General features: G+C 58.5%; 1 protein-coding gene across 1 annotated transcript in view; it reads right to left on the bottom strand.

Annotated features, from left to right (window-relative positions):
• Positions 1-14,393, bottom strand: part of CABIN1 (calcineurin binding protein 1) — a 73,566-nt gene extending 59,173 nt beyond the window's left edge. Inside the window, exons 1-9 of the mRNA XM_052654434.1 lie at positions 14,326-14,393; positions 7,545-7,602; positions 6,990-7,082; positions 6,509-6,622; positions 5,884-6,018; positions 5,551-5,731; positions 3,555-3,684; positions 2,379-2,528; positions 1,021-1,307 (exon numbers count right to left, since the gene is read on the bottom strand). Of these exons, the coding sequence (XP_052510394.1) occupies positions 1,021-1,307; positions 2,379-2,528; positions 3,555-3,684; positions 5,551-5,731; positions 5,884-6,018; positions 6,509-6,622; positions 6,990-7,082; positions 7,545-7,547 (1,093 nt within the window). The 5' untranslated portion in view covers positions 7,548-7,602; positions 14,326-14,393. The remainder of the gene's footprint in view (positions 1-1,020; positions 1,308-2,378; positions 2,529-3,554; positions 3,685-5,550; positions 5,732-5,883; positions 6,019-6,508; positions 6,623-6,989; positions 7,083-7,544; positions 7,603-14,325) is intronic.
• Positions 14,394-14,931: the final 538 nt, after the last annotated feature.

Raw genomic sequence — 14,931 nt, 5'->3', positions numbered from 1 at the left:
CCAGAGAGATGTTATGGGGAGGGAGGTGGGAGGGGGGTTCATGTTTGGGAACGCATGTAAGAATTAAAGATTTTAAAATTAAAAAATAAATAAATAAAAATAAAAATAAAAAGCAGATTAAGCATTCTAGTAAGATTCTAAAACTTCCAGAAGCAAGAATTCTATGTTGTTGATCATCCTCAGTGTAGATAGTGGGCCAAAAAAATACCCCAAACCAAACCAAAGCAACAACAAAAACAAAACAAAAGAAAAAAAAAACTCAGTTAAAAAAAAAAAAAAAAGGCTTCTTGGACATTCAAGAAATTTTCCATCCCCTCTAGCAAAAAAGAGCCTGAGAAAAGACCATTGCAAATCCCTTAATCTCACCCCTTTCTCACCCACAGGCCGGGCCTCAAGACTACTTTCCATAGCGACAGAATGCCAGGATCTCAGGGTCAAAGCCCCCCCACCGGCTGTCCTGGGATAGGGCTAAGCAAGCAGCAGGGACCCTGACTCTGCCCAGGCCCGAGGCCCAGTGACAGGATATGGGCAAGAGGGTCACATGATTCCTAGCAGACAGGTGTCACTGGTGACCAAGTTAAAAAGTTAGACACCATTACATACGTGTTCATTCAGAACCTTCTTTAGCCGCCACGTAGGCTTTATCAGGGACACAGAAATCAAGGAAAGGCTCAGAAGCTTTGGTCCAAAGTGTTTTTGGAAGGCTCCAATGATGATAAAAATCAGTAATGCCATTCCAAGGGACATGACCACAGACAGTGGTGACTGCTGGCTGCTGCTTAAGCCGGGAGTGTCAGTGCCCAGCAGCACAGCGGGCAGGGCAGGGGGCCTGAGGAGCTGCACCCGAGGCCAACCCCACCCCCAGGGCCCCACTGCTGAGGGAGGCTGGCCAGCAGCCTGGAGCTCTCCTGCGGGGCCGGGCGGTGGCAGGGCCCGGCCTTTGGAGAGGGCGGGGCTCTCCAGCTCCCACTGCCGCTCAGCAGACAGGGCCCCCTGAAGCCCTCCCCGGGGCCCGCTCACCGGTGGGGACACCCGTCTCCAGCAGGCTGGGGCTGTGCAGCGGGAAGCTGGCCGTGGCCACGGGGGTGAATGCCAGCACGGGCTCTGGCACGGAGGCTGCAGGGCTGGCGCTGGCAGGGCTTGGCTGGAGCACACTGACAGGCACTGCCTCCTCGGGGGACGCGGGACGCTGTCTGGGGTCCTGATAGTCAGACAGGTCGATCCTCTTGCCCAGGCTGGGCCGCGGGGGCTCGCACGTGGTGAGGTGGTGGTATGTAGCCAGCAGGCTCTCACCGAGGCACTTCCAGCTGCAGGGAGAAGGTCACCACGCGGGCTCAGCACCCACCATAGGGAGCCCAGAGCCCAGGCCGCTGTCCTCATGAGGGCGGGGGGCCGGGGTGACTGACCGCTGAGGTGGAGCCGCTGGGCTGGAGCGGAGCCCACACCCTCCACACTGCCCGCAAGAGCCCCAGGGCATCTCAGCCCCACCAGGCAGGGGCAGCTGCGGGCAAAAGTGATAACCCCTTCTGAGCAAGGTCCCGCCTTTACCGCCTGGTGGCCTCGCCCTGCGGCCACTCGTCTGACTTCCTGGGGGAGGGCTACTGACAAAGGTGTGCTCTAAAGGGGCCCCACAGCTGCTGGGCCGGAGCCCGCCGGGCACAGCCCGAGCACGCGTGTCTCGTGCAGAAGCCGTGTTGCGTGTCGTGTTGTGCTGAGGTGCGGCCCGGGCTGTGCTGCTCGCTGTCTGCTGCTCTGTGCTCTGCGTGTCCCGTGTTGTGTTGCGTGCCATGCTGTGTTGCGGTATGACGCAGTGTGGCGTAAGGTACCCACCCACCCATCCCTGAACAGCTTCCCAGGCCCTTCGACTAAAAACCAAGGCCTCCACCTGTCGCCAGGGTACTGCCTGCCCCACCTCACTGCCTTACCCCGCCCAACACACCCTCACTTTCGCTCAGTTCTGCAAACAAAACCGTAGCCCACACGCTGCAGGGCCTTTGCACAGGCTTCCCTCTGCCCGACCCACGCCCACTACTCCCTGGACTCCAGCTCTGGCCCTAAACCCTCTCCAACCCACGCAGCAGCGTGACCCCGTCATGAACGTGGACTCGCAAGCAGGATGCCAGGCCCTGGGGGGGGTGGGCTCCCCACCCACTCTTGGCCCCTCAGAGCCCTGATGGCCCCCGTCCACCTGCCCCTCTCCCCTCGGGCGGGCGGTGAGAGGGGCTGACGGGAGCGTGGCAGGCAGTGGATCAAGGACAGCATGGAGAGAGGGAACCCCAGCAAGGGAGGCCCAGCCCGTCCTGCGGTCACCTGGCCGTGTGCCCCGTGTCTCCACCCATGCAGGGCCCAGCGGCCGCCTGGTACCCCAGACAACCTACGTGAGGAAGGGGATGGGCTGCATCAGCTTCAGGTCCGGCTCCTTCTCACGCACCGTCAGCGCCTGCCGCCTCCTGCGCAGCCCCAGGGCCTCATCCACGATGGCCTGCGACTCGGCTTCGCTCACTGACACCTCGTGGATGGACATGTCACTGAGAGTGTGAGGGACAGAGGCATGACCAGGGCACGTCAGAGCCATGGTGCAAATCCTACACACCGGCACGCAGTTAATACCCTGTAATCTGTATTAATTCTTCCCACAAACAAAATTAGCACTTGGGCTGCAAAGGGCAGTAATTAGCGTTCTTAACACCCATGTACACAGCATGACTAACGCCCTTTAATCTGCTCACAACCGGGCAACGGGCCTTCACCCACATCAGCAGGACCACGCTGATGGCAGAAAAACCACACGCCACTCTCATCCTTCGCTAAAAAGCTTATAAGGATTTCACTATCCCATACTGCCCACCTGAAAACAGCCCTCAGAGCAGCCAAGCTCACCAAAGCCGACGGAAGTCAACAGCAAGGGCAGGAGCTTGAGGCCTGGCATGCCTCCCACGGACACACCTCTGCCAGCGGAGGTCCCTCCCTGCAGGGCTCCCCCGCACTCGTGGGCTCATCACCCACCTGCCCAAAGAAGGGCAGCCTCTCGGGATAGATGGGAATAAGAGACGTGGTCTCCTGAGGCATAAACACTGGGACAAATGACCACTAACCCCTAGTGGAGCCAAGCTGGTACCACGGGCGGGGGCAGTGGCAACGGAGGCAGCCCGAGCTCGGCAAGCTGCCAATGGGGGTTTGGGAGCCAGAGCTCGGCAGAGGCGGGCGAGCAGGCCGGGGAGGGGCGGGGACCCCGGCGAGGGTGCCTCGGAGCCAGGGAGGCGGACAGGGCAGGGCCAGCAGGGCCAGCAGGGCCAGCCCAGAGCTGCCGGGCCCGGGCCCGCTCTCCTCCCGGGGAGGCAGACAGGAGGACTGGGTGGTCAGGCTGCAAAGGGCCCCCCGGGCGACGCTACTGAGCATGGGCCCCTCCCAGAGGCAAGCAGGGAGGGTCAGAGGCGGGCTGGGCAACGCGGAAAGCCCAGCCTCAGAGAGGGGAAGGCAGGCACGAGCTGGACAGAGCCGGCCCTGGGCACGCGCAGCAGAGGCGCAGGCAGGGCGGAGCGTGAGCGACCCACCACTGGAGGAACATGCGGAGGGAGTCCTGGCGCAGGCGCGGCTGCTCCTGGAAGATCTGCTCCTTGAGCACCAGCCCCTTGCTGTAGCGGCAGTCCTTCTCCAAGGCCTTGCAGATGAAGTACAGGCATGCTGGTGGAGAGACAGGCATGACCTCAGGCTGCACTGACACCCTGGCCTCGCCGGCGACGCCGGGGAAGGGGCCCTGCTGTGGGGGCCAAGAGACGCCGGGAAGACAAGGATGCGGCAGTACCTGAACCCATCCAATCAGGAACCATTTCTGAAAAGAGTAACCCCGAGGCTGCTGGAAGGGGAGGACAGGCTGGGCAACCTCTCTGGGGAACAGGGGGGCGTCACACACAGACCTTCGATCTAGCAAACCCACCCTAGGGGGCCAGCTGCCTGCAAACGACTGCCAGCTCGCTCCGCTCTGGACTGGATGGCTCAGGGCCCAGCCCAGCTCCCCAGGCTGCGTGCGGTTGCAAGGCACTCTCATCAGGAATGAGCAGAGGAGGACAGAGTGGGGAGAGGGGAGGAAAGCCAGGATGGAGGGCCGGAGGGAGGACGGAGCCGGGCCCCCTTGCCAGCCACCCACTGAAGGAGAGCCCGGCTCCCAGGGGAGGGCCAGGAGCAGAGAGAAAGACAGAGGCCCTCTGCTGCTGTGCCCGCAGCAGAGGGAGGCCTGCCTCCTTGGCTCAGGGATGCCCATCGGCCCTCACAGGCACACACACCGCTCAGTGCCCAGGGCCATCTTCCGCTCAAGATGGGTTTACCAAGTGCAGAGCCTGAGCCGGGGCGCAGAGATGGCAAGATACTGAAGGCCGGGCCTCCAGAGGGCGCTCGAGCTCCAGGACGAGCCCAGGGAGACAGGGAAGATGCAAGCGCCAGAGTCAAGACGGGGCAACGGGCAGTGCACAGACGGCCACAGACGCACACACACCTCTGCAACGGGACGCGAGGGTCCGCGGCTGGAGGAGAGCCTGCGAGCGAGCGGGCGGTGCCAGCCGCGCAGAGAAGAGGACAGACAGCAGAGGCCCAAAGGCGGAGGCCACGGGCCACGCAGAGGAGAGGACAGACAGCAGAGGCCGCGAGCCGCGCAGAGAAGACAGACAGCAGAGGCCCACAGCGGGGGCCGCGAGACATGCCGGCCCTCCCTGGGGGGGCAGGGGTGGCTAAGCGGGCTCTGGGGACCCAGGGAGAGGCTGGGGTCGCCTCGGGCAGTGACCACAGGGAGGGGACCAGCAGCTGGCCCCTGCCACCAGGCTCGAGCACATGGAGCCAGGGAGGAGAGTTGGCCCAGCCTCCGCCACCCTGTCCTGCCCCACCCACACCTGGAAAGGGAAGGAAGAGCCGTCAGAGCCAGGAGCTCCCGGCTGAAACCTTCACCCAGGCTGGGCGCTGGTGTGTGTCTGTGCCCGAGGCCAGCTACCCTGCACCGTCCTGCCCAGGGCCCTCCTGCACAGCCGCCGGGAGGAGCTGGCCCAGGAGGCTCAGGACCCCGTCAGCGCCCGCCTCGGGATGGCCCACAAGGGGCCATGTGTGCCCTGCAGAGCAGAGGGCCAGGCAGGGCAGCGAGTGACGCCACCACAAGGCAGACGGGGGCTCCATCTGGCACAGGTGTTTCCAGCATCCACGCTGCTCTACAGAGGGGGCTATGATAAGCTGCGAGGAGGAGGAAGTGAGCTTCCGGCACTGGGAGCGAGACTGCAGCCACCAGATCGCCCATTAGCAAATCACAGAGCAGGCCTGGGGCAGGAGGCGGCGGCGCTGGAGGGAAGGCTGAAGGGAGCCCGTCTTCCCACCAGGGCGCCAGCGGCGGGCCGCGACTGAGGCGGACAGCGAGCACAGCACAGCGGGGAAGCAAGCGCACCTCCACCTCCCCTGAGCGCTGGGCAGACAGCCCCGCGCGTCGGCGCAGGCCCCGAGCCCAGCCAAGCCGCCCACCCGCCCGCACGCCGACGCAGCGCGCGCAGGAGAACTCAGCCGCACCCCACTCACTGGTGTAGTCGCTGAGGGTGTACAGGACAGTGATGAGGTTGTCCAGGCAGGGCCAGTGGTCAGGGTTGCACCGCAGCCCTTCCTCAAACGCGTGGCGAGCCAGGGGCACCCGGATGAGCTTCAGGGCCACGTGTCCGATCTTATACCAGAGGTTGACATCCGTGGAGTCCAGCATGACCGCCTGCAAGCAGCGCCGCAGATGCGTGCTCAGTGAACCCCGCCCTCGCCAGCAGGCATCCAAGGGGACAGCACCATCCCCGCTGCCCAGAGTGCCCAGGGACGACAGGGGAGCCACGCGGCCCCCAGGGGCTGCCTGAGGCCCGCGGGGAGCACCTCCAGGTAGAACTCCATGGCCGTCTCCAGGTCCTCCCGCTGGGCGGCCAGCTGCGCCAGGTTCTTGTATGTGGAGTACTTCAGCATCAGCCCAGGGTGCTTCAGCCCCTCCTTCTCATCGCCAGACGGAACCGCCTGGGAACGCGGCAGAGAGGTGCAACGTGAGAGCCAGGCCTGAAGCCTCCGCAGGCCATCAGCAGGGCCCCGGCCTCTGTGCAGGCCTGGGGGCCAGTCCAGAACCACCCTCCACTGGAGAACAGTGTGGCCCTGGGGGTCTTTCAAGGACACCCCCACCCCCACCCCAGCTCTGAGCACACAGACGAGAAAGGCCAGACCCCTGGGACTCAGTTTGCAGGCCATCTGGGCAGCAAGACAGGGAGGGGACGCGCCCGGCACGCCCGGCACACCCGAGGGCCCGAGCGCGGACGGTGGCGCCCACAGCACGCGTGCTCTGCCACTTCCCAAAACAGGAGGCCCTGAGCCATCCACACGGCCGCCTCCATGCTGAGAGCGGACAGAGCGCCGCAGCTGGCAGACTGTGACGCGCGCGTCTCTGGACTCGCCCAACCTTGGAGCACCGCAGCAAGGAGGGCGTTCCGCACGTGGGAAAGCCTGGCGCACTCACCTCCCGCAGCAGGCGCGCCTCCAGCAGCTCGTGGTAGGCCTTGGCGGACTCCTCAAATCGGTCGTGCTTCTGCAGGTCCAGGGCCTTGTGGTACAAGGCAAAAGCCTCTGCTTCCTGAAAAACCAAGACGGGAAGCGTTTTCCGAGAGCATAGAGGTGTGTCTCTTCAAGCCGACCGTGCATGTGGGGGCTGCACTCCAGGCCGTGTGAGCCGGCCTCGCTGCGGTGGAGACGGTCCTGAGGCCCCACCCTCCCAGGGGCTCACTGCTCAGCGGCCCCCCAGGTGGACACAAGCAAGGTGGGCTCAGCTGAGTCCGGGCACCAGCAGGCAGCAAGCCGAGGGCACGGCCCGAGCAAGGCCAAGGTTCCAGGAGCCCCGCTGACACCTTCTGGGGGGGCGGCCATGTCAGCCAGAACAACCCAGAGCCCAGGAGGGAAAGGAGACTCCAGGGCCAGCTGCAGAGGAGGCCGTGACCGCACACCTGTGCCTCCTTCGTCTGGGTCTTGTGACTTTTAAAGCTTCCTTCATGATCATCTTCGACCGTGGAGCTGGCATTCAAGGCTGCGATTCGAATCTAGAGGCAGAGGTGCGAGGGAGGAGAGCTGCTTTTAGACAAAACATGGCTCATCTCGTCAACAGCCTACAAGGCGCACAGCTCTCTGGAGCACACTCTGCCTCCAACAGCTAGGCCTCCCCAGACGTGGGGCTGAATGGCAGGTGGCCATCCAGGGAAAAGGGGACCTGGAGCATTCTGAAGGGACCACGCCAACCAGCTTAGGGAATGTGTCCACTACAGAAGGGCCAGGCTGGGGACACCCAGCAACAGCCTGATGCAGCAGAAGACCCAGGCACCAGAAAAACAGCCTCCAATGACACGGGCTGTGTCTCTCTGCCACAGAGATGCGGTCCTGCCAACCACCCACAGGAGGGCGGACACCCACACCCTCGAAGGTGCCCACAGCCCCACTCGGACAGCCTTCAGGGCCCCCAAGAACCCGCCCCTCCCCCCGGAGGGAGGCCGAGCACCAGCACATACCATGGTCGGAGCCTCTGGCACAGGCAGCTGCGGCGGGCAGGGCCAGCCCACTCGGCTCCTGGGGAGGGAGCAGGACAGGCTGAGGGGGGCCAGGAAGAGCCGGGCCCGGGGACGGCTCGGTCGAACGGCTCTGCAGTCTGCCACCTGGGGAGCCCCTGGCCTAGGGACAGAGCGCCCACCCTGGCCAGACAATTGGGGACACGGCGGAGAGAGCCTGACACAACCCCGGGGCTCACTGCTCAGCACAGTAGTAGACTGGCAAACAGTTATTTCTTCAAAAGGTGAATAAAATGGAAACACAGGCAGCAGGTAGAGACCAGGTCACCCGCCCAGATGGGGAAGGTGAAGGAGGAAGGCCTGCGATAAGACTGGGGTGCAGGCGGTGGGGGGGGGAGACAGGGGCCTGGAGGGCGAGAGGGGAACGTAAAAGAAAAAACTATGCGGAAAACAAAGGAAAAACTTAGAGGCAGGCAGACCAGTGTGAAATCTGTAGAAATTTCACAGACTGGTGAGGACGTGGAGAAACCTGACCCTCACACCCTGCAGATGGGAATGAGAGCAGTGAAGCCTACTGGCAGCGGCAGCTGCTCAGAGTGCTGGGGGCCACTCCCAAGGGAAACGGAGACTTGTCCACAGCAAAGCGCACCCACAAATGTGCACAGCATCGTTCTGCACGGCAGACTCCAGGTGGGGGCAACTCAAACGCCCATCACCTGATGAATGGACACAGAAACTGTGGGCTGCCCGGACAGCCACTGGGTTATCATTCGGTCCTAAAACAGGCCCAGCAGCTGACGAATGGACACAGAAGATGTGGGCTGCCCGGACAGCCACTGGGTCATTGTTCAGTCGTGAAACAAACCACAGTGCAGCACTTGCCGCCCCCCGCGGGCACCGTGAGGGCACAGCCACCGAAAGAAGCCGCCACCGAGGCCACAGGCTGCCAAGCCCACCCATGTGCCCATGCAGACGCCACCAGGCCACAGCAGCGGGAGAGAGGCGGGGCCAGGGAGAGGGCCTGGAGGGGTGGCTCCTGCCGGGACAGGGCCCCTTCAGGGGGAGGGGACAGAGCTGGGGGGTGCACAGCTGAGTGGACAAGCCCACGCTCGCGGATCTGTGGGGTCTGCTAAAGGAAGACAGGGCAGGAGCCTGACTGCAGCAGGGGTGCTGAGGGCACGCCCCAGGGGGAAGCCCACAGAACTGAGCCCTCAGGGGCCTCCAGCGGGCAGCAGGGTGCCAGGCAACACCGGGCTCCAGCCGACGCAGCACCACCAAACGCTCCAGGGAGGGCAGAGCGAGGCGCCAGGAAACGGCCCACCCGGGGGTCAGCACAGAGCCCTGCGTGGGCCCAGCAGGCAGTGTAACTGAGCCTGGGCAGGGACTGAGTGTGTGGCCACGACTCCCGCCAGCAGAGCTCACGGCTGTGCCCTCCACACGGGCTCTGTGGTCTCCAGGGCGAGCTCACAGCTGCGCCCTCCACACGGGCTCTGTGGTCTCCAGGGCCCTTACAAGGAAGGAGGAAGGACAGTCTCCTTCACAGGCAAGGGACACACCGCCCCACTAGCTTGATAGCTATCTCATCTCCTGGTTTCTACATTTAAACAAGCAAAGCATGCTGCTCATTAGCTCTGGAAACGGTGGCTTCACCATAAACTACGCTGTGATGGACACTGTGATCACCAAACGGCCAGGGGGCGGGGGGAGGGGCGTGGTAGGGAGCGAGGGCAGAGGAGAAGCCGGAGCACACGCAGAGGCATTTTTTATCGCCCAGAACACAGATCTTTTAAAATCCAACTATTTATTTTTGCATCAATACGAAAATCATCCGAGGAGTTAACCTCATAGAGCCTGGCATCCCAGGGTATTTGGGAGAACACTGACATTTCTTCTTGGAATTCTAGGAACTTTATACGCATCTTATTTGGGAATATAACATATCTACCAATTCAGTGGACACGTAAGGGAGAAATGGACATTTCATGTGGCCAAATAGAAGGAAACTTCATTAGTGGAATACCTATGCCTGTCTCTACAAAACGTATACAGGTAACAGAATATATTCGTAGTGGAAAATAAAGTATTCAAAATATGAACATTTCTAAAATCTTACCCCATAGGTAGAACATGTTTGTGTTATTTTGGCCTAAAATGCATAACTTCTCTCTAATCATGAGAAAACAGCAGACAAGCCTAAAATGAGCAATATTAGACAAACAGTAGGCACCCCACTCCAGTACTCTTGCCTGGAAAATCCCATGGATGGAGGAACCTGGTGGGCTGCAGTCCATGGGGTCGCTATGAGTAGGACACGACTGAGCAACTTCACTTTCACTTCTCACTTTCATGCACTGGAGAAGGAAATGGCAACCCAGTCGTGTTCTTGCCTGGAGAATCCCAGTGACGGGGGGGCCTGGTGGGCAGCCGTCTATGGGGTCGCACAGAGTCGGACATGACTGAAGCGACTTAGCAGCAGCAGCAGCAGCATGGCCAAGAAGTTAATAAAACACTGAATAACTTAAAGGAGAGGGAAAACCATAGGCTTGACTAGACGGACCTTAGTCGGCAAAGTAATGTCTCTGCTTTTGAATATACTATCTAGGTTGGTCATAACTTCTCTTCCAAGGAGTAAGCATCTTTTAATTTCATGGCTGCAGTCACCATCTGCAGTGATTTGGAGCCCAGAAAAATACAGTCTGACACTGTTTCCACATCTATTTCCCATGAAGTGATGGAACCGGATGCCATGATCTTCTTTTTCTGAACGTTGAGCTTTAAGCCAACTTTTTCGCTCTCCTCTCTCACTTTCATCAAGAGGCTTTTTAGTTCCTCTTCACTTTCTGCCATAAGGCTGGTGTCATCTGCATATCTGAGGTTATTGATATTTCTCCCGGTAATCTTGATTCCAGCTTGTGTTTCTTCTAGTCCAGCGTTTCTCATGATATACTCTGCGTATAAGTCAAATAAGCAGGGTGACAATATACAGCCTTGAAGCACTCCTTTTCCTATTTGGAACCACTCTGTTGTTCCATGTCCAGTTCTAACTGTTGCTTCCTGGTCTGCATACAGATTTCTCAAGAGGCAGGTTAGGTGGTCTGGTATTCCCATCTCTTTCAGAATTTTCCAGTTTACTGTGATCCACACAGTCAAAGGCTTTGGCATAGTCAAGAAAGCAGAAATAGATGTTTTTCTGGAACTCGCTTGCTTTTTCCATGATCCAGCAGATGTTGGCAATTTGATCTCTGGTTCCTCTGCCTTTTCTAAAATCAGCTTGAACATCAGGGAGTTCATGGTTCACATATTGCTGAAGCCTGGCTTGGAGACTTTTGAGCATTACTTTACTAGCATGTGAGATGAGTGCAATTGTGTGATAGCTTGAGCATTCTTTTATGGTTTTTCCTGTGGTCATGTATGGATGTGAGAGTTGGACTGTGAAGAAAGCTGAGTGCCGAAGAATTGATGCTTTTGCACTGTGGTGTTGGAGAAGACTCTTGAGAGTCCCTTGGACTGCAAGGAGATCCAACCAGTCCATTCTGAAGGAGATCAGTCCTGGGTGTTCATTGGAAGGACTGATGCTAAAGCTGAAACTCCAGTACTTTGGCCACCTCATGCGAAGAGTTGACTCACTGGAAAAGACTCTGATGCTGGGAGGGACTGGGGACAGGAGGAGAAGGGGACGACCGAGGATGAGATGGCTGGATGGCGTCACAGACTCAATGGACGTGAGTCTGAGTGAACTCCAGGAGATGGTGATGGACAGGGAGGCCTGGCGTGCTACGATTCATGGGGTCGGACACGACTGAGCAACTGAAATGAACTGAACTTTAAGGACTAGGGTTGCAACTATATAGAAAAGTGACAGTTGAGTTAATAATATTGTATCAGAATGAGTTTCCTTTTACTGACAATTGCACTAGGGTTATATAAGATGTTAAAGTTAGGGAAGGTGGGGGGGGGGGGGGGTGGGTTGGAAACTCATTGTATCATTGTTGCAATTTTCCACACTGGAGTGGGTTGCCATTTCCTTCTCCAATCCATGAAAGTGAAAAGTGAAAGTGAAGTCGCTCAGTCGTGCCCAACTCAGGGACCTCATGGACTGCAGCCTACCAGGCTCCTCCGTCCATGGGATTTTCCGGGCAAGAGTACTGGAGTGGGTGCCATTGCCTTCTCCGAGTCTAAGTGCAGTTTAAAAGACAACCTACAGAATGGGAGAAAATATTTACAAATGGTGCAACTGACAACGAATTAATTTCCAAAATGTACAAATACTCCTCACACAGCTGAATATCGAAAAATACACAATCAAAAAATAGGTATAAGTTCTAAATAGACACTCCTCCAAAGAAGACATACAGGACTTGCTGGACACACCGCCCAGTGGTTAAGACTCCATGCTTCCAAAACAAGGACACAGGTTCAGCCCTCGGTGGGGGAGATGCCACATGCCACAGGGCAACTGAGCCCACGTGCCAGAATGACCGAGCCTGTGCCATGGCGTCCTCAGCCCGCAACTGCTGAAGCCCAGGCACCCTAGAGACCGTGCTCCAAAACAAGAGAAGCCACCGCAGTGAGAAGCCTGCGCGCAGCGAATAGAAAGTAGCCACACAGCAACAAAGACCCAGCACAGCCAGAAATAAAAATACAGGCGGCCAAAAGACACACGGGGCTTCCCTGGTGGCTCAGACCGTGAAGAATCCGCCTGCAATGCAGGAGACCTGGGTTACATCCCTGGGTTGGGAAGATCCCCTGGTGGAGGGCATGGTGACCCACTCCAGTATTCCTGCCTGTAGAATCCCCGTGGAAAGAGGAGCCTAGTGTGGGGTCCTAGAGTCGGATGCGACTAAGCGTGCGAAACACACATGAAAATATGTTTAACATCACTAATTATTCAGTCAGTTCAGTCGCTCAGTTGTGTCCAACTCTTTGCAACCCCATGGACTGCAGCACACCAGACTTCCCTGTCCATCACCAACTCCCAGAGCTTACTTAAACTCATGTCCATAGAGTTGGTGATGCCATCCAACCATCTCATCCTCTGTCGTCCCCTTCTCCTCCTGCCTTTAATCTTTCCCAGCATCAAGGTCTTTCCCAATGAGTCAGTTTTTCGTATCAGGTGGCCAAAGCATTGGAGCTTCAGCATCGGTCCTTCCAATGAATATTCAGGACTGATTGCCTTCAGGATGGACTGGTTTGATCTCCCTGCAGTCCAAGGGACTCTCAAGAGTCTTCTCCAACATCACAGTGCAAAAGCATCAATTCTTCGGTGCACAGCTTTCTTTATAGCCCAACTCTCACATCCATACATGACTACTGGGAAAACCACAGCTTTGACTAGATGGACCTTTGTTGGCAAAGTAATGTCTCTGCTTTTTAAAATGCTACCTAGGTTGGTCATAGCTTTTCTTCCAAGGAACAAGTATCTTTTAATTTCATGGGTGCAACCACCATCTGCAGTAATTTTGGAGCCCCCCCAAAACAAAGCCTCTCACTGTTTCCATTGTTTCCCCATCTATTTGCCAATCAGAAGGGCCATCATTAAAAAGTCTACGAACAACAAATGCTGGAGGGCATGGAGAAAAGAAAATCCTCTTACCCTGTTGGCGGGAATGTAAACTGGTGCAGCCACTATGGAGAACAGTAAGGAGGTTCCTTAAAGTACTAAAAATAGAGCTACCATAGGATCTTGCATTCCCAGTCTTAGGGATGGGGGGTGGCGGGGGACGATGGACCTAATTTGAGTTTGCTTTTCAACTATTTAAAAATGTAAAAACCATTCTCTGCTCTTGGGCTGTAGCAAAACAGTGGGCTAGTGAGCAAAGAATGATTTCTACATTTTCAAATGGTTGAAAAACTTCGGGACACAAGAAAATTACGTAAAACTTACTTAAGACTCAAACTTCAGTGTCCTTAAATAAAATGTTATAGAAACACTGCCCCGCTCTTACATACTGTCTTTGGCTATGTCCCAAGTACTTACTAGACAATGTAGAGCCCCCAAGTACTTATATCATTATAAGTATACACATAGTCACAAGAAGTAATAATATTATAAAAAAGCAAAGAGAGGCCGGCTAACTGGAAAAGACAGTGATGCTGGGAAAGATTGAAGTCGGGAGGAAAAGGGGACGACAGAGGATGAGATGGTTGGATGCCATCACCGATTCAAACGGACATGGGTTTGGGTGAACTCCGGGAGTTGGCGACGGACCGGGAGGCCCTGGCGTGCTGCAGTCATGGGGTCGCAAAGCGTCGGACACGGCTTAAGCAACAAGCAAAAGAAGGGTCAACACGGAGGGAAGCCCAGCCGCGTGGAAGCCGCATACACAGCACGCCCTGCAGTGACCCAGGCGCCCGAGAAGCGAGAGGCCCCAGGGCCGCCTGCGCAGCGCCCCCCGCCGCGGTCCGGAGACTCGATCGGGCCCAGCGGCGGCGGGGCGGCCGCGGCTTGCAGCCTGGAGCCGCCGGGCCGCGGGGGGAGCCGGGGACGCGCGACACCACCCGCAAGGGGCGCTCACCGCGCAGCACCGCCGCGAAGGTGGAACGGAAGGACGCGAGGCGGGGGCTCAGCGCGGGGCCCTGCGCCGCGACCGCCGTCCCCAGGCGAAGCCCCCCACTCTCAGGCCGCCGGGCTGAGCAGGGAGCTGGCTAGAGGCCCCCGCCGGGCCGCTCCGGCTCCCGGCCTCGGTCTCTTCGCGGGGAGCCCTGGCGCCAGCCCGGCCGGGCCCCGCGCCCGCCGCCCCTCAGGCTTCCGCCCCCACCCCAACCGCGTCGCCCGCGGGCTCACCAGCCGTCTCCACAGCAACCGCCAGGGCGGCCGGCCCCCAGCGCCGGCCGGCTGCGCGCCCGACAACAAGGTGCGCTCCCATTGGCTCAGGCGCCGGCTGCGCCGGCCAATCAGAGAGCGCGCAGGCGCCGTCCGGCGCGCGGGGCCCCGGCTGCCTGCGGACGCGGCCACGCGCAGAGCTCCGAGCGCGGCTGCGGACCCGGCGCCAGCTCCCGCCAGCCCTGTTAGCTAGGAGGCGCCCGGTTGGAGGGGCCAAGCCCGCGGCCCTGCACAGTAACTACCCTGCGCAGTAGTATCAGTAACGCACTACTGTTTCAGACTTCGGACAGGTGCTGTGGAGACCGCGGCGACGTGGGGACACTTAGAGCGAACAGGGGAAGGAAGAGCATCCTCGTCGACGTTACCCGAAGCCTAAAAGGCACAGATACAAGCAGCTCTTGACGCAGAAGATAAAAGGGCAGACCTAAATGTATGACCAGAAACTATAAAACTCTTAGAGGAAAACACAAGCAGAACCCTTGATGACATAAATCAAAGCAAGATCCCCCCTGACCCACCTCCTAGATTCACGGGAAATAAGAACAAAAGTAAGCAAGTGGGACCTGA

The sequence above is a fragment of the Budorcas taxicolor genome, chromosome 17 (assembly GCF_023091745.1).
Source record: "Budorcas taxicolor isolate Tak-1 chromosome 17, Takin1.1, whole genome shotgun sequence".
In the NCBI taxonomy this organism is placed as follows: Eukaryota; Metazoa; Chordata; class Mammalia; order Artiodactyla; family Bovidae; genus Budorcas; species Budorcas taxicolor.
This window is presented reverse-complemented; position numbering and strand designations above follow the sequence as displayed.